This window comes from Wasmannia auropunctata, unplaced genomic scaffold (genome assembly GCF_000956235.1).
Source record: "Wasmannia auropunctata unplaced genomic scaffold, wasmannia.A_1.0 LD336036.1, whole genome shotgun sequence".
NCBI classification, from domain to species: Eukaryota; Metazoa; Arthropoda; class Insecta; order Hymenoptera; family Formicidae; genus Wasmannia; species Wasmannia auropunctata.
This window is the reverse complement of record NW_012026854.1, coordinates 1,249,097-1,267,858: the sequence shown is the minus strand read 5'-3', so window position 1 is coordinate 1,267,858 and position 18,762 is coordinate 1,249,097. Positions and strand designations below refer to the sequence as shown.

General features: G+C 41.0%; 1 protein-coding gene across 1 annotated transcript in view; it reads left to right on the top strand.

Moving 5' to 3' along the window:
• Positions 1–18,762, top strand: part of LOC105452210 (voltage-dependent T-type calcium channel subunit alpha-1G) — a 49,305-nt gene that overhangs the window by 19,262 nt on the left and 11,281 nt on the right. The window contains exons 7-18 of the mRNA XM_011693117.1: positions 3,266–3,369; positions 3,708–3,883; positions 4,424–4,516; positions 4,853–5,031; positions 5,181–5,347; positions 5,482–5,834; positions 6,523–6,744; positions 6,827–6,956; positions 7,317–7,621; positions 7,858–8,009; positions 8,331–8,537; positions 16,917–17,073. Coding sequence (XP_011691419.1) covers positions 3,266–3,369; positions 3,708–3,883; positions 4,424–4,516; positions 4,853–5,031; positions 5,181–5,347; positions 5,482–5,834; positions 6,523–6,744; positions 6,827–6,956; positions 7,317–7,621; positions 7,858–8,009; positions 8,331–8,537; positions 16,917–17,073 — 2,245 coding nt within the window. The remainder of the gene's footprint in view (positions 1–3,265; positions 3,370–3,707; positions 3,884–4,423; positions 4,517–4,852; positions 5,032–5,180; positions 5,348–5,481; positions 5,835–6,522; positions 6,745–6,826; positions 6,957–7,316; positions 7,622–7,857; positions 8,010–8,330; positions 8,538–16,916; positions 17,074–18,762) is intronic.

The following is an 18,762-nucleotide window of genomic DNA, read 5'->3' as shown; positions in this document are numbered from 1 at the left end:
TCCAATTCCTTACGATTGCAAGAGATTGAAGCTTCGGCATTTTAAGGAAGAATCGACGCGTTGCCCCAAGGACCCCATTACGTGGAGCATGAACGCGATTATACTCACAGGCACTCTGGGTACCAGTGACGTTGCCGTCAATGATTATGAAACGAGCCGAATTCTAGACTTTCACATCCGCACGTCTCACGGGAACGTTCTGTTCCCGATACGATTACGACATGCTCAAGGAGCAGGAAGCTTCGTCGCACCGTTTCAAGATCTGCCGTCCTTATAGATGCATACTTGCGCGCCCGGGGTGCATACTACCCCCCGGAGTCGCTTTAACTTCGAACTCGCGTGGCGCGATAGCGCAAGAGAAGAGTCTCCATAAAGCTCCAAGCCCAAGCCCAAGAGAGAGAGTGCTAATTAAACGCGCGGTGCTCGCGCGGTCTATTCCGGTATACGTAGCAGCTATTTTCGAACGTTTATCGACTTCTGCACCGGCGTTATACTGCCGTTCCTGCGCCCTGGTAGCGCAGCGCTGGAGCCACGCGGATAGCGATGGCCCTGGAAAGCGATATCAATTTTTATTAAAACACGCGAGCCAAGTGTATTCTTGAAAAGGCATCAACGTTTCTCTCGCCGATTGCCGATATCGAAATTCGCGAGAATATCAGAAGCAATATCGCAATTGATTTAGCTTTACGTGCAATAAAGTTCGAAGTAACACACGGATTTAATTTGGAAGATAACAGATATGAATGCCATCGGGAGTTTTGTCTTATAGAAACTATTACGTATCCGCTTGCTTTCCTTGAGAACATCGAAATGTTATCGCTATTCGCATAGAGCTCGCATGCCAAAATGCGCTCACGCGAACGGGTATCAAGGCAATCAGATTTTTGTGATCACAATTCCGTAATTTGTTATAATCTCTTTTGCTTGAAGAGAAAGGCATCACGATGAACAGACTAAATGCAGCGTATATTGTAATAAATGTAGAAACTAAGATTGTCCGATGAAATTTAATTACAATTGCTTCCCATATTTTTCTTTGTGCGACACCTTTTCGCGAAGCTTCTAGACATCTATTTGAAATCATATATTTTACGATCATTTCCAAGTTAAATTGATTTCGCATCAAGGCGCAGGCACGAATAGGAAAAGTTTATTGCAATACCAGAGTCACGACGAAGCAATATTATGGGGATTAATATTGTTGTTTGAAAGTAGGACATCTGGTCACCTTATAAATATATAACATACGAGAGGATCTAGAACGATGGGCACGATCAGCACAGCGAGCACAAACGTGAAGCACTCACGCCTATGCCCCGTGTTAAAGGCACGCAAATTAAGGAGAACACAGGCGATCACGTGCACACCGCTAATTAAGCATACATAGCGTGTGTTTGGATAAAATTGTGTCGCATTATTTTCGCAAGTGTAACGCCTCATAATGCAATATTCCTCCATCGCTCCATTTTTTTTTCTGTCCGGTCAATGAATTTCATGGCGCTATATTCTAGATGAGTATCAAGAAATATGATATTTCAACATGATGCCGTTATAATATTCAAGAATATCAGTGCAAAGCGAGATAAAGTACGTGAAGTGAAATCAATCATCTGATTTTAACGGGATTATCAATCACGAGAACGTCTGAGAATATCCAGAATAAAAGACGCCATATTGCGATAGAGGAGTATAATCGAGCTCGGAGAAAAGATGGCACAGTACCCTCCTAAAGGGCTGGCATATAAAATTATGAATTATCCGTCACAGACCTGAAACGTCACATGTTTGCCCATATTTCACGTTAATATATTCAGGATTACATGCGCGTATCTATCCGCGCATGAGAGAGAGAGAGAAAGAACGTTTCGGTTTTGTTTTCTATACGTACCTCTTAATATCTATAGTAATAATTATATCAAGTAATTATTTATATACTCATGTATTAAACGACGTTTCGATTCACGACCGTCTTTCAGACGTCAAAGCTCGATATCTTTCCAATTTTTTTAAAAGCAAGATTTTATTTGCATAGCTCGACAACGGCGTAATTTGTAATCTTTTCGAAGCTAGAAAGCGGCCGTTCATTTTTTCGACACCCATGGTATTGCCGAATGCGATTCTCCGCGAAGGAACGTGTTAATTGTGTTTCTTTTCGCACCAGCCGGCTTATTTTCGGCGTGAAAACCAGCCGCGTGCACGCAAACTCGTGTCGGTATATATTTATATATACGTATATCTGCATTTGCCTATATTTCTCTCAATCGTTGCGCACGTACGTTTGTACATCAGCATCTATACGTGTACGTATAATGTACTATATAAGGTGTCCAAGAATCATCGGACGAGCTGTCGACCAGTGATATATAAACAGGGTCGAAAGTGTAGGCATGACAAGGCCGATGGGGAAAGCGCGCCCGATTTCCCGAACGACGCGCGCTTTATTCCGAAGCAATCTCGGTGCGAATGCCGCGTTAAGCATGTATCGATCAGCCACGCGAATCAGTGCCACAGCCGCGTTACGCTGACAATGATTTGCGCGGCGTAGGTCGTTTTACGATTAGCCTTCATTCGTATGCATGTATACATCCTTCGGAACCTATAGCACGGAGAAACCTATTCCGATCGATCGCTGTATATTTACATATTTTCGGGTCGGGTTTCCACTACCTCTTTCTACACAAAAAAAAACGCCGCACTGGGAGCTCCTCCGGTAATTCTGCGACCCTCTCTGGATATTATATATATTATGAATATATGAATATATAAATGTGGAACGAATTTCTAAAAGCCATCATCTGAAATGTGGCTTCTTATATCACACAAATTGCAATTCTTTTTTTCGGAGATGTGTGCCTGCTTGTATTAAAATTTAAAATTATTCAAAATTGTATTCGACCATCGAATTTATTTTTTATCCTCGGCAAAGTCGCCTTGATATTTTTAAATAATACGAAATTCACGAAAAAAATGTTTTCTTGATTTTATTCCGTTTTTAATCACTTTTTTTTTAAATCAGTGTATAAGAAGTTGTATTAGACGATAGTTTCTAGTGACTCGTTCTATGTACGTTTACGCTATACATACTATATATATTATATCAAACACGCTCTGCATACCCTATACATACAATGTACGCATAAGCGAAGCATGCGAAGAGTGCATCCGTGCATAATAAGGCATACGTACGCAAGTCTTTAAACTTAAGATTCTGTACGCGGGAATCGGTGTGCGTAGATTTTTAATCGTCGCCCCGTTGGTTTTCCAGCGATCTGGAGAAGTATTTCGAGTATCAGGGTCAGGATTACATTTGTTCGCGTCCCGACGACAGCGGGATGCACTCCTGCAGTAATCTGCCGCCTCTCAAACTAGGTGAGTAACGTCCTCGTCCCCGTCAAAAAATTTCGGATGAATTTGCAGAATATAATTTAGTGAAATGTATAGCGCAATATACTCCACTAAATTTAACTCTCTAACAATCACGTAGAATTAAATTAAAAGTGCTTTATAGGTCGCTCGAAAAAAAAAAAATTCTAGAATTCCAAAACATTTTGTATACGTTTTTAAACTCTGAGGAGAGATGCTTTGACAAATGTTGGAGTGAAATTTTCTTCATTCCGAGCTACCCAATATTTTGAATTCACCACGCACTCGGATAACTGATTGCTTCATCACCGTAATCGAACGCAAACGGCGTTTTTCGCATTTAGGGAACTTGGTGTGCAACAGTACCGCCGTGCCAAACAGTAACGTCACGTACATCAACAATGATACCTGCGTTAATTGGAACTACTACTACACCGAGTGCAAGGGCCAGGGCAACAATCCATTCCAAGGAACAATTTCGTTCGATAACATCGGTCTCGCCTGGGTTGCCATATTTCTTGTGAGCGCTTTAGTTACTCGTCCTACATTCGTTCGGAATAATTTTACGTATGCATGTGTACGACGTACATTCGGAACGTGTACATGTAGCACGGAATATTTCTCCCATTTATAAGTAAAACACTTTTACGGCGCCCGAAAGTCGATGGAAACGCGGATCGCCGCGCATTAGTCCGCGATAGTGCCAAGAGAAAAATTACGCTATCGGCGATATTGCGGAACGACGAATTGGTTTTCATTCGATAAGATGTTATCGCGAGAGAATAATGTGCTAGCTGGAAGGCTTCGTATTTCAATATGAAAAAAAAAATGTGAGGCTTCATTTTCTTTGCAACGTATATTTCCTTCTAACGCGTTTGTAGCATGACTCCCCTGAATAAGCTTTCTTTAATTTTTAATGAAAATTCAGCCGTAACGTTTTAATATCTTAATTTCACTCCGTGTAATCTACCTTAATTTATTAAATAGATATTAAGTTTGCCACGTCGTTTCGTCGCGATTTCGCCGTAACGCTGAGTAGCGCAATCATGTTGATTTGTAGGTAATAAGCCTGGAAGGATGGACGGACATAATGTATTACGTGCAAGACGCCCACTCCTTCTGGGACTGGATATATTTCGTTCTCCTGATAGTCGTAAGTGTTTCATTTCCTATCCCGATTGCATGGCGAGCGCAATATGTATTATAAAACATAATGAGCAATGTGCGCTACTTCTCACATTCGCGTATTTTCCATCGGATTTACATCGCATCGTCAAGATAAATCACTTTTTTTTTACAATGCAAATATATAATGAAAGTGCGTCATTATTAATAGTCACGGCTTTAATGAACATCTGGTAGAGCGAAATTGCAATATGATCCGTGAAAAGATGTAGCGATAATGATTACAATATAAAAATAAAATAAACGCGATACGTTATGAAAGAATTGAAGGCCTATGGTTTAAAGAGAGCCCGCGCGTTTGCAGATCGGCTCGTTCTTCATGATCAACCTCTGCCTGGTCGTAATCGCGACGCAATTCTCGGAGACGAAAAAACGGGAGATGGAGAGGATGCGGCTGGAGCGAGCGCGTTACCATTCGACCTCGACGCTCGCCTCGTCCACGAATACCTCGGAGCCTACTACTTGTTATGCCGAAATCGTCAAGTGGGTACTCGTCATCGTTGCACGTGTCCCCCGAGGACGCTGCTCGCGCGCGAGCCGGAGGTTGCCTCCTCGTCGCCTCGTTTCGCGAACGGAAGATTCACCGGCGCCCCGTGCTTTACGATGGATGACAATTTGATGTCTCTTTCCAGATACATCGCCCACCTCTGGCGACGGGGTAAACGAAGACTGATGAAGAGATATCGCCTGTGGCTGTACAGGAAGCAGCAGCAGCGGGAGCAGAATCTACTCAAGGATCAGCAGAGTCAAGTGTCTCGTTCGAACGCCGCTGCTGTCGGGCCGAATCGCGTACCGGGCGGTAAATAATATTAAATTAAAAAATCAAATGTTATAAAGAAGAGAGAGAAAAAATTCAAATACGGAAATGGAAGTCCGAAAATACCTACGATACGCTAGTATCAACTCGAACTCTTGAAATTGTCGCACATTCAGATAGAAGACTGCATCACGGAAGGTGTCCGCGGCTCCTCGCCGCGCTGGAATATGCGGAGCAACAGCAACAGCAGCAACAGCAGCAGCAGCAGGCTATTAATGGTAACGGTGGATCTGTCGCCGATTTCGCCACGCTCACGTCCCCGACACAATCTGCGATGGCAATTGCCGCTGCCACGACTGTCGGCAACAGCGTCGGTGGTAGCGGAAACTCGGGCACCGCGCCTCGTGCTAGCCCCGAGCTTTCCGAGGCCGAGACTCCCGCGAACATGTGCCACCGATTGAGCGTCCACCGCACCTCGTCCGTGTCCTGTAACGGAAGCGAGGCCGCCGTCGTGGGAAACGCGGCCGAGGCAAGTACAGATATCGTAGATATGCATGCGAGAAACACGAGATTTTTCACGCGTTAAAAGAGAAGCGGCGCAACTGAAGTTGAGTAAATGAAATATCGGAAAATGATTTTTCCAATAATACATAATGGCTAAGTAATCAATTAATTAATTAGCCTAAAGTGAGATAAATAATGAAGCGATACAGAAGTATTGGCTTTAGTATTGGAAATTTATAACGTTATTTCGTTTCTCCAGTGATCTCAATTATGCCGCTTGAATTTTTTGCTCTCTAGAAATATTACACTCGACTTTGATCTTATATACAGTAGGCAGCTGTAGGCAAGCAAGAACATGAATGACTCGTTTAGCGCTCTTTCCGTTCAGCTATTCTCTTCGCTGACATTTATCTTCTGCTTTATATCGAGATAGTAGTGTATCTCATAGCGATTATACACGTGCTTTTACCATGTAGAGGAACGTTAGCGTTAATTTCATCACGTATTCCGTCCGGTTTTCTCACCGACGGCCAGTAGAGAAGTACGTTTGCACAAAGGGAACGGTGATTTTGAGCTTTAGGTACGGCAAGATAAAGCGCAAGTTTAAAGTTTCTCCCCTTAATGCTACAAGTTTGGGCCGAGAACGGTTATGCGAGAGAGCGCCTGTCGTAGTGTGTAACATGCGTAACGTATGCTTGATTATCGCCTTCTAGACGAACAGCACGTTGTTGAGTCCACCATGTACGCATTATCGGAGAAGAAGCAGCGTAATGTTTAGCGACGTGGTACTGCTCCATGGCAGCAATAATGTCGGGAATGCGTTGCAGCCGGGGTTGACGGTGACACCGGGCGAACGTAACGTCTGCTCGAGCGAGAAGATGACACAGACGGGCGATGGTAACGTTTGGTCCAGTCCGCTGCCGGACCACGCACAGGTAATCTCCAACTGCCGTGGTTGCTCTCCGTAAAAAATCGCCGTGGTCCCTTCCTTTCTTAATTTAAGGCGTACTGTCGCAGATGCAAGCCGAGCTGGGTGGCAACGAGGCTATGACGTGTCAGGAATTGTTGGCTCTCAGCGGTGCTCTCAGCGCTGCTCTGCCCACCGGCCAGCTAGCGCTCGATTCGTTTCTAAATTCTCTCACGAAAGGCAAGTCAATTTGATATACGACGAACATGATTTATCATGAAATCGAAGTGCACGAATTATTACGGATTCCCGTGTAAAAACGTTCCGACGATCTTTTAGACGTTGAGTTATCGTTACGTTCAATTTTCAGAAATATTAAAATGGAAGTTATTGTGAAAATGATCTAAAAATCATGACAATCTTTTTATAGAAATATTATATTTTTAACAGATATTTTAAATTTCGATAAACATAAATGCTCGTTTGAATATCTATTCTCTTTTTAAATTTAGAAAATAATTACACAAATGGCTAAATAAATTCATGCCTAGCCAAGACGGAAGAAGAAATATGAAAACGTGTTAAATATCTGTTTCGCAGGTATAACAGATCGTCACATCACGTTGGAAGAACGCACGCAGTGGTTGACGTCTGACGTTGACAATTGTTCCTGTTGCTGCGAGTTGCAAGGAGGTGATCAGTGGCCGGACGACGGCGAGAAATCATGGCAAAAATCTTCGCGGCCTAGACGGTTCCTGAGACGCGCCGTCAGCTGTTGTATCTGCACGTTGCGCTGTATAAGACGGTGGATCAAGAAGCTCGTCGAGCACAAATACTTTCAGCAGGGTATTCTGCTGGCGATCCTCATCAACACTTTGAGCATGGGAATCGAGTATCACAATCAGGTGATTCCTCACTCGAATCTGCCTAAATGTTAATTCAATGTCATTTCGGATCTTTTTCATGATTACTTTTTGTTTTGTCATTTTATGTTATGAGCGGTGATATTCCTTATCTATACTTTGTGTGTAAAAAGCAGAAGCTGCTCTGTAATATTATCGCAATCTCGATAATCGCAGCAAAATGAAGATAATGTTCCGCGTAATGTAATTACTAATTATGTTATATTATGTGTACGCAGCCGGAACAATTAACAGTGGCCGTTGAGATAAGCAACATCGTATTCTCGGCAATCTTCGCGGTGGAAATGATGCTTAAGGTAATAGCGGAAGGTCCGTTCGGTTATATCAGTAACGGCTTCAACGTTTTCGACGGCATCGTCGTGATCCTGAGGTAGGGCAACTCTCTTCATAAATTTTCATATATTACGATATAAGAAAATAACCGCGCTCTCGTAAATAATATTAAATAACGGTAATATTTAAAAAAATCTCATACGCAGTACTGATGTCATTGCAAAACGCATATACGCGCGCACGCGATTCTCAGCGCAATCCCCTCAATCTCGTAGTCACATTTCGATTTTACGAGAGAGTCATAACAGACGATAGCAGATTGTTGTGGCTGTCTCGTAAAACTCGTCGCGAACGGATCGTCTATACGAACGAGCTGACAAACGATAACGTAAATGCACTCATTGCAACGCGTTTACAGCGTCGTCGAGCTCTGCCAGTCGGTCGTGGAGGAGCGCGGCTCCGGCAGTTCCGGTCTGAGTGTCCTGCGTACCTTCCGCCTCCTCAGGATCCTGAAGCTGGTGCGATTTCTGCCCAATCTGCGACGCCAGCTCTTCGTGATGCTGCGCACCATGGATAACGTTGCCGTATTCTTTTCTCTTTTAGTACTTTTCATCTTTATATTCAGGTAAGTCGCCGTCCTGTCCTCGTCCGCGTCAGCGACACCGCCGGAATTCCGGGCCTCCGCCGCCCGCGTCGCCGGATCTTCTCTCCGTTTCCGTTTTCTCTGTTTCTTTTCTCTTTTTTTTTTCTTGCGTGTGTGGTCGCTCGCCCACTTCGCGAACCGGTGTCATCGCCGTTGAGTAATAAAATTCGAGTGAGTTCGACCGCGAGGAAACCGCCCGACCGAACCTACGCGTCGCGTTTACTCGGATTATGGGGCGCTGTCGCGTCTTCCTGTTCTAATTATCATCTCATCAGCCTAGTAACGTTTGCATGTCTGGCAAGGCGGATCGAAGTTACGAAACTGCCGATAGGTATTGTAAAATAAAATGAGCAAGAGCTATGAAATATGAAGCGTCGATGACGGCAATAGCGATCGATTCTGAAACAATATAAAATATGTGGCTTACGGGAAAGTCATGAAAAAGCTCGATGGGTTTTTGTGTGTTTTGTAATAACATATTCATATCGCTCCCGGCAATAATGGCGATAGAAGCTATGTTTAATAATCAAATTTTATCCACGCTATTCGGTAGCTTTGTAAATATAAAAATAATAAAATATGATGTCAGAGTTTCATGATTCTCTTATTAAACAAATTGTTTTTAGATTAAAACGTCCTTTCTCTCTAACGCTTGAAAAAAAAATAATGTAAAAGTCTTAGAAAAAGAAGAAAAATTTTCGCAGATATTATTTTTATTTATAATACCACATGTATTTAAAAATACATATAAATAATTATAAATTTTCAGATTAAAACAAAATTTTAATTTATCTTCGTTTCTTTCTTTTCCTTTATTGAATATTCATTGAGCATCATGTCAAATTTAATTACGCCGTGTTTATTTGGTTATACGATAATAGCGACACACTAACTAATAATATCGTCGACGCTCGATATTTCGAAAACCAGTTTCTTGCTCGCTTCTACGAGCTTTCGAGCTTCAGGAGCAAATCGCGCGCCGCTGCTCTTCGAGCCGAGGCCTACATTAGGTGACTGTCTTCCGTTCATACCTATCTCTTCTACTTTATTCGCTTTTACTTTGTTTCCGCGCGGTGTATGAGCCGCCACCAAGTTAATGCATATCACATATATATATATATAGAAGTTCTCAAGTTTTTACCAGCAGTTGTCCCGTGTTCTCGCGTTCTCTTAGCGTTTCTTTGAGCGGCATATTTTCTGACGTTGTTAATGGTAATGACGATGGTATTTGTTGGCACGATCTATTACAAGGGGGTGGCCGGTCTGCCGCCGGCTCCTCCTTTATAGCTTGAGGCATCGAACGTACTTTCGACGTTTACCTAGAAGATATATCTATATATAAATATATATATACGTATATGGAATATATATTTACATGTGTGCATGTGATGCTTTTCTGCTGGACGTCTTAGCGACGAGTATGAAAGGCTATATGTATATATATATATATTTACTATCATCATATTCTTGATTTATATTCATATATACACGTGAATCTCTTTCCCGCTCTGTCGTTCTCTCTACTGCTACTCTGAGCGCCTATATTAAAAGTGCGTGCGCCTCGGTGTGGCCCTCGATATTAGAAACAGCTTGCGAATGTTCGACATATATATATATATCCTCCCCCCTCTGCAGAATTACATATATATACATATATATATATCTCGTCATGCTGCGTAGGATTTCCCGCTATATAACATCCGTGCGTTTACGACGTGTTTTACGACCGTTCGATAGTCGATCTGCCGTTCACCGCAGCCGCAGCCTTCGCTATTGCGATCTCGATACTGCAACTGATTGCCCGATATCTGCCGCAAACACGTGAACGCAAACATTGAAAATCTCGCTATACTTGAATAACTTTAATAATTAATTAAACGTTTGAAGGTAAAAAGAGAAATATTATTATTATTATTGGACATGTTATTAGTAATCTTAAAATATTGTTAAAATGCTAAATTCTAAAAATTGGATTATTTTTTTAAACACAAATTAAAATGAGAGAAAGCCAATACGATCATAGCTGATAGCAGGATCTTTTTTAAATTATTTTTTTGTAATTCTTTTAAAAATTATTTCTTAACAGTCGCGACAGCAAGAATATTCTTAAACATTTTTTTTTTATTAGAATAGAATCGACAATTAATATTTTGTCACGCGTAAAGGACAATACAATTTATACACCGATTTTTCGAGGAAAAACGTGAGGAAAAAACATTCAGCAACGTCGCGCATCTGACGCAAATCCGGGTGATCTTTTTTCCGTTCAAAAACTCTCTTCAAGATAAAGTGAACCGTCGGAAGTGAATACAAACTCGTACGAAACTATGCAAATGCTCGCGGGTACGTCTCTGCGCGCCGATCCCGTAGACATCTACTTCGACGGCCATCTCTAGGTGTTTGCATCCTTCTTTAGCCGCAAGTCGCGAATGAAGTTTCCGACAGATCCGCTTTAGAGGAATTTTTCCTTCCTTGATCGGTCGACGTGCGCCTAAATAACGAAGTACTGTCGATGTACTTGCATCGGGATCGCAAGCAAGATATCCCGATCTTATACTCGGCCAAGGTTTTAGATTGTACGACGAAAGTTCACGTCAAAATCGATTCGGGCTCTCTCGAGCGCTTCTAAAGATCGGTATCGTCGCATCCCACATATTTTTCTTTATGAGATACGCCGTGTACCCACGGACATTATACTTTACGACGCGTAAAGATCGCGAAAGAATGTCGCTCGATCGATTCTGCACTTTCGTCGTGTTACGAGACACATGATATATACGAAATGTCGTAAAACAACCGGATATTTTCATTCAACCATAGATAAATTCAACGTTGAATGTTACTTTATGCCGGGGCTTCTGCAAATTAGTTGATTCTAATTAAGATAAACTTCACTGAAATAGGTTTCTAATTTAATGTTCCTTCTCTGTCTCTCACTCTCTCTTTCAAGATAATTAATATTTAAAGTTAAAAGCTAAAAATGATAATTTCCCGGAAAACTCTCTTTAAAGAAAATCCTCTTTCATCTATTTTTATCATTGAATTTATGATAGGTGTTGAAAGGGTATCCGGTTTTAAAACATCTTGTATATACGCATTTTGAACTGATATTACTTGGTCGAGTTATGCTTTATAAATCGCGATTCTGTCTTATTGTTAATCGAGCTTTATGCCCCCTCTCTTTCTTTCTGTTTATTCTCTCTCTTTTTTCTATTTATCATTCTTTGTCATTTTATTTCAGCTACGTATATATATATATATATATATACATATATATATGGATAAGGAAGTACATTGCACGTTTCGTTGTGTTGTAGTATTCTCGGGATGAACCTGTTTGGTTGCAAATTCTGTGAAACGATGAAAGGCAGCTCTGACGTCGAGTGTGATAGGAAAAACTTTGACTCGTTACTCTGGGCTATTGTGACGGTGTTTCAGGTACCTACCAAAAAAAAAAAAAAGAAAACAGAAAGAAAAAGGATACTTTTTCATGTATCTTCTCGAGGGCATTTTTGACTTCTCTATATAGTGTATACTTATATATTTATTCGTGCATATTATATATTAACGTTGTTACTACACCGCATCTACATATATATATATAATACGCTAAGTATACATACGTACTGTCACGTTTTTGGTTTTTCGACAAATTTATAAAGTCGTGCGATCTCTCGCAACGTGCGTCCGCCTGCACTTTATATGATTTCTCTGAGGCCTCAGGTAACGTATATAATTGGGAGATAAGCCAGCATGTCGTCGTCACTTCTTCGACAGGGAGGGGAAGGGGAGGGGGAAAGGCAGGAGGAGGCTACCGACTTTAATAGAGAAGTAATAAAGACTTTAACGAAGTATTATATAAGAGGTTCTTTCTCCAAGGAAGATCATTCTTCAGATCGTCTTCAGCATCTTTTTTTGCGACGGATACATTGAGAAAGGGGATGGGGAGAAAGAGTCTGACCAGTGCCGGTGCTGGAGACGCTCATAGACGCGGCACACGCGGATTATCCGGAGTGGATTGTCAAACGTTGCATACGATTGCCGGCGAGAATCCCGGTGCTTCTTCGTTTCGCATTCATCCGTCGCTTCACAAGCACAAACACGCGCGCGTTAATACGCTGCCTCCTGCCGCGTCTTGTGCGAGCGCGTCGAGCTGGCTCCCTTCTGGCATGCCTTCGCATGCACCTGTTCTCTCTCTGTGTGTCGCAATGACGAGTGAAATTACCTGCATTTCACAAGTGTTTTAAGGAATAATTATCAAAATTAACTTCAAGCATAATTATCAAAATTTTGGGCATATAATGAAAGAAGATATAAAAGAGTAATATGATAATGTATGATGCCGCGACGTAATATTGGATCTATTAATGAGTTAATTTGATCGAACGTGTTTTCAGAAACTTAAGATTTTTGTGAGAATGCAGGCATTTTCGCTCAGGCATTGAGAAAATTCTGCTTAGACGCTTCGCATATACTCATTCGCTTATCCCTGTGTCGGCGATGTTGATGTTACTTTTATATTGATGTTATATCGATGTTATCAGAACAGATAGTTTTGTTATTAATGTTCATTGTGCCATTGGAATCTTTTACGATAGTAGGAAACTCCGAAGGCCGGTATATAAAAATTTTGCCGATAGAGTCTCGAAGCGAGTTTCGAACAATGGAAACACATCGGTGTCGATCGTTTCCGTACGTTCGTCGCACGTCAGTGGATAATAAACGTCCATTATGCGCGTCAAAACCAGGAGCAAACAAAACAAAACGTTTAGATTACAAGTGCAACGGGATCACAAAAAAAAAATGTTCAAAAGACACGGCAAAGTCGTTCAGATGACAAGTCGACGTTTTCTGGACGTGCTTGGAATATTTGTCGTTCGGCAGAAAGACCCACCCTAGGATCGCCCGGACAAGCCATATCCTGCCTAAATGACACGGCAAATGGCTGTTCTAGGATTACACGGCGATCCCGGGATCGGCTCTTTGCCCCGGCCTGGACTGCCAATATATCGACGGAAATGAGACTCTTGCCCAGGCTATAGTATCGGTGCAAGGAGCGTATCGCGCAAATTGCTTTGCATGCGATGTGTCTTCTTATAGGCCGCTATTGGTCGCTATTGTCGTCGTTGCTGTTGCCGTCGTCTTTTCTTGCGTACCGCGCGTATATATATATCACACCTCTCTGCACATCACGTCTTCTCACGAAGATCGTACATTCATGTGTACATCACGACAAGATCTCTACCAGTTACACTGCTAAAAAAAATAAAAAAAAAAAAATAAAAGCGTCGCGATCAGCGACGACCGATCTCTTGCATTGTGCGTCGGTTCTCGTGACATCGCGACGACACCGACGAGTAGCGACGGTTCTTTGATTCTCTGCGGAATTTAGAAGCGAGATTACGCCGAGCGAACAGCTTGCATCTCGCGGCGTCCGCGTACTTTTTCAACACACCTCACCTATATAATTAACGCACTCTCAAACGTATACGTGAAACGACGCCTCGATATCACACATTTTTAACAGTGTAGCACAATAAACTCTGTTCTCTGTCACACGCTTATTTCACTCTGTCTCCCTGTTACTTCACTATACTTCACTATACTTCACCTCACCACTTACGACATTACACTTCTCTTCTCGTGCTATCCTATACCTCTCTCTCTCTCTTTCTTTCTCTCTCTTTCTCTCTCTCTTTTCTTCCTTTCTTACTCGTTCTATCCGTAACTTTTCTGTCACTTTCTCTCTTAAAACGCCCACGACGACTCGAGCGCAAAAAGAATTCCGTCCCGGTATTGTACAATGCGTGCGTGAAATATCGACTCGACCCGACAGAAGAACCGCCGCGTCAGCAAGTCCCTCATAATTGAACACCCGAGAACCTGAGATGAGACCCCGTGTCCATCGTATATACACGAATAACACGAACAAACAGAGCGCGTTTTTATCTTCGATACTAAATAAGGCTCAACACGTGGATTTCGGAGTAGGCCGAATTAACAAAACAGCTTTTATTCTCGTTTACTATTATATTACCGCACGTATCTGCATCTATTTAAAAGTATAAATACTTATCATTAAAATTATTATTATATATTTTTACTTAAATTATTATTTTATTTCTTACTAAATATGTATATATTCCGAAAGAGAGAATGCCTTTTTAGAAGTTGGATCATTTGATTCAGCTTTTGGTAGCCTAAGTTATCAGACCATTACGATAGTCCCGAAGGACTGTCAATTAGTATTTAGTCGTAGTAGAGACATACAATTTCTTTTTACATAATCTTAGAGATACGAGCCAGGTAGATCGCGCAAGGCACGTAATATCGTACTGACATCAGCAGTCTCGGTAGATTTGTGCGTACCTCTTGTAAATACTCGCTGAGACAGATCTCGCCGTAATACATATTTATACCGTATTTGCGTATTAGAGGATTATTTATATTTACGCTTGTGGCAATTATTTCCCTTTTCCCCTCTCTCTCGCAAACGTTCGCCGTGACATTCTGCAACGGCAGGTGCCTTGTTTTCTCCCACTGTTCTCTTCTCTTCGCGACCGCGTTCCCGAAGCTCTCTTTCCGTCCCGTTTATTTTCGCGTCAGTTTAAATCCGTAAAGTGTGTGCGGATATCTGTCGACCCGGGCGTTGATTTAAAGCTCTCGTCATATTTGCCCACGTTCGGCGTCCCATCCACCCCCGCCGACTTTTGCCTCGACGTCAACGAGACGAAATTCGCAAGAAAAATCAGCCGGCGTGATACAACTGACAGGCTTGACAGATAATTCTTTTGCGGACGCGCCCGAATAACTGTTTGTTATGACTTCCGCGGGACCAGACGTCACGTCGCGTTAAAGTCAATTATTGTTTCAACGCGCGTCCTAAAATTAGCATTATTGATTGCCCGCGTGAAACATTAAACAATTAATACGCTCATATGACGCATTACATCGAGATTATACGACGCATGTGAAATATTTGATTTACATTGACCGTCTCCTCGGGTAATTTTCAGGGAGAATTAAATATATTTTTTTAATGAAAACATTTTTGTGTTTATTTTTTGAGAGAAAAGACTAATTTCTTGAGTTTTGGTTCTTATTCCTTGCTCCGTCCTCGTTGTATAAAGCCCGTTACAACCGCACACAGTCGATACGATCCGCTCACAAATCCATAAATGTATACCTACTTTACACGCATTCGCCTGTATTGTTGCAAATATACAAGATACATATATTTATATACTGACACGCCGAACTTGCAGAATGTGACTGTACGAGCTTCGAGTGACAGTCGTTTTCGCTGTTTTGTCCAACACAATTGTGCTTAATCCCTCACCGATATGCAGTGTCTCCGTTCTTCAGAAATCGAATCTGTTAAAATCAATTTTACAAATCGGTTAAAAAATTTCTTGATGCAAGGAAACAAGTTTGAAAAATATTAAAACCTTTTCAAAATTATGAATCGTTAAACAGTAATTAAAAATTTGTAATTTAAGAGAAAACGTATTTTTGTGCTTTTAATTCTTTGGATATTTGATACGTGTGTAACAATATTTAACTGAATATTACTTAAAAAATGTTATGCTATATAATATAGTTTAGCACGAGATAAAAGTATATTAAAGTTGGATATTTATATCTGTAATATACATATATTGGCACGATGAATGGAAAAATCGAAAAAGTATCTTATATATACATACACACGTATACAATAAGAGTTAAAAATAGACGTTTCTCTTTGTGAAAGTATTTTATAAATATGAGCTTTAAACCTAGACGTTACTTTGAGCATTTAAGCACAAAAATAACGAACTATAGACTGAAACATGTAAAAGCGATTTATTTAACACAAGCATTTTTATGGTGCATTCTGACACTCTAAAAAAGTTAATTAAAAATCAAGCTGTTGTAATCCTTTTATTAAACAAAGAAAGAAAGTAGTGCTCTATTTTATGCTAATTTTCACTTTTTTTTTTTCTATCCGGATGTATCTCACAGATCACCAACTCTCATGGTCAGCTGCAGCCAATTGATGTAAAAATGCTAGTGATCGACGTTAATGACATCAATGTTCGTACAATATTCGTAACGAAATGTCACCGACGTAGCAGCGGTTGTTATACGACAGGATAAAAGTTAATCAGTTACACTTCCTGCGTAATTAATTACTTAAATAACAAGGTCGCTGTATATATAGTATAGGGAGAACGGAGACGCTGAACGGCGATCGTACCAGGTCCCAGTTCCATCAACCACCGATCCTACCTCACCCGCCCCCTCTCCTCACCCCTTCCTCCATCACTATTGATCTCTATCGCGGGGATACTTTAGGCCAGCGGATTGTCTCGGTTGCAGCATCCTAGGGATGTACCTGTTCGGGGGTAAGTTTTGCATGTGGGCGGACCGGAGTCGGCCCTGCACCTGTGCCGAGGTGGTCTCGCGGCACCCATTGTGTCGCTGTGATCGCAAACATTTCAACGACATCGTCTGGGCACTAGTCACTGTTTTTCAGGTACCACTGTTCCTCCCTCTCTTAACGCTATATATCATAACGGATTTTTTTTTTTACATGTTTAAAGCGACATACACGTATATATGCATAGCCAATTTTACGTGTACACGATCTATACTTTTCTCCCCTTATACCTTATATTCGTGTTCACGTTCTCTCTCTCTTTCTCTCTCTCTTTTTCTCTTTCTCTCTCTTTCTCTCTCTCTGTACAGATCGCCGGATCGTATATATATATGTATATATACATAATATTTCTTCGTGTTGAGCAAACGGACCCCTGCCCGACATCTGATCCCATCTGTCTCCCCGAGCCCGCCCACGCTTCGTCCATTCTTCTCTCTTTGTTATCCGTGCCGAGTGACACAGAGCCTTTAATGGTTGCTTTGTATTTACATGCGTGCAATCGGTATATACGTATACATGTCGACGTTCACGTTCACCATATCGTTTGCTCGCGCAGCGACCAAACTGCGCGACGGCGACTTCTATATACCCACGAGTGTGTTGTGATCTCGATTCAGCACACGCATCATCCATGTAAAGCAACTAATGTGCCGCAGAAGCCGCCCGAACGAGTTTCTGCCTTTCTATCACGTGTCTCACGTTTACATCTGTATTCTACAATATAATGCAGTCTGATGGCGTATCGATAACTTCCTAAATTTGTCGCTGCACAATTAATCATTCTTATGTTACCAGTAGCACATATCATGTCTGCTTTGACTCGCGATATTTGTACAATTAAAAAAAAAAAAAGAGCAACGTTCATAAATGCTAATAAACTGAATAATGAATATGTCGACAGTTGCATTCTAATTGTATCTACGTATAGTTGTTGAATCCTATTGTTGTGTCATTGTTCGCGCGAAACACGTTTAAATTCGGATTTCATGAAATCCTATATTGACAACTACTACGATATATTTTTTTTTTTGCGCATGTAAATAACAATTCTACTAACGCTCAATATTAATCGTTCGGTACGTTGAATTAATTTCCTTTGGATGTTAGTTGATTTCTTAAATTTTTAAACACAGCGTGTAACGTTATCAGGCTAGAAGGAGAAGTAGAAGATATCAACTGGAGAGAATTGATAAAGATAGACGAATACGTGGGTAGACACGAGAGCTCTCGCAAAAGAGAAATTCGTGATAGAAAACACGACGCATGCACTTTTACAAAGTAATGCGACACTGATTGGCAAAACGTTTCGTGCGTCTCTATTCGAGTATTTGGATGCGGTGCGGATGCAACGCCGACTTGTTTCGTACGTCGATCTCTCGCGATTGCATGTATCCCAAGTTGGTTTTGATATAAAAACAATTTAAAGGATATTTAGTAAAAATGAATTGCCTTCGAATCTAAGTTAATGCAAATTAGCTCAAGTTATTTATGCTCCCATATTTCACCATTTATTTCACAAAATGTAAATAACTCTATATTTAACGTAATGTATAATTCAATACTTGAAATAATTAAATTATTGACACCAACATAATATTCTAACGGTCAAATTATTAGATACAATAAAATTTTTAAGTATTGATAAATATACATTTCTTGCATAATAACATCATAACATTGTTATAATTATTAATTTTATTACTGCAAAGTTATATTGTTCCAATGATTTCAATTATTTGATCGCGTATATTCACTTGTATATATACTTTGCAAACACACATATAC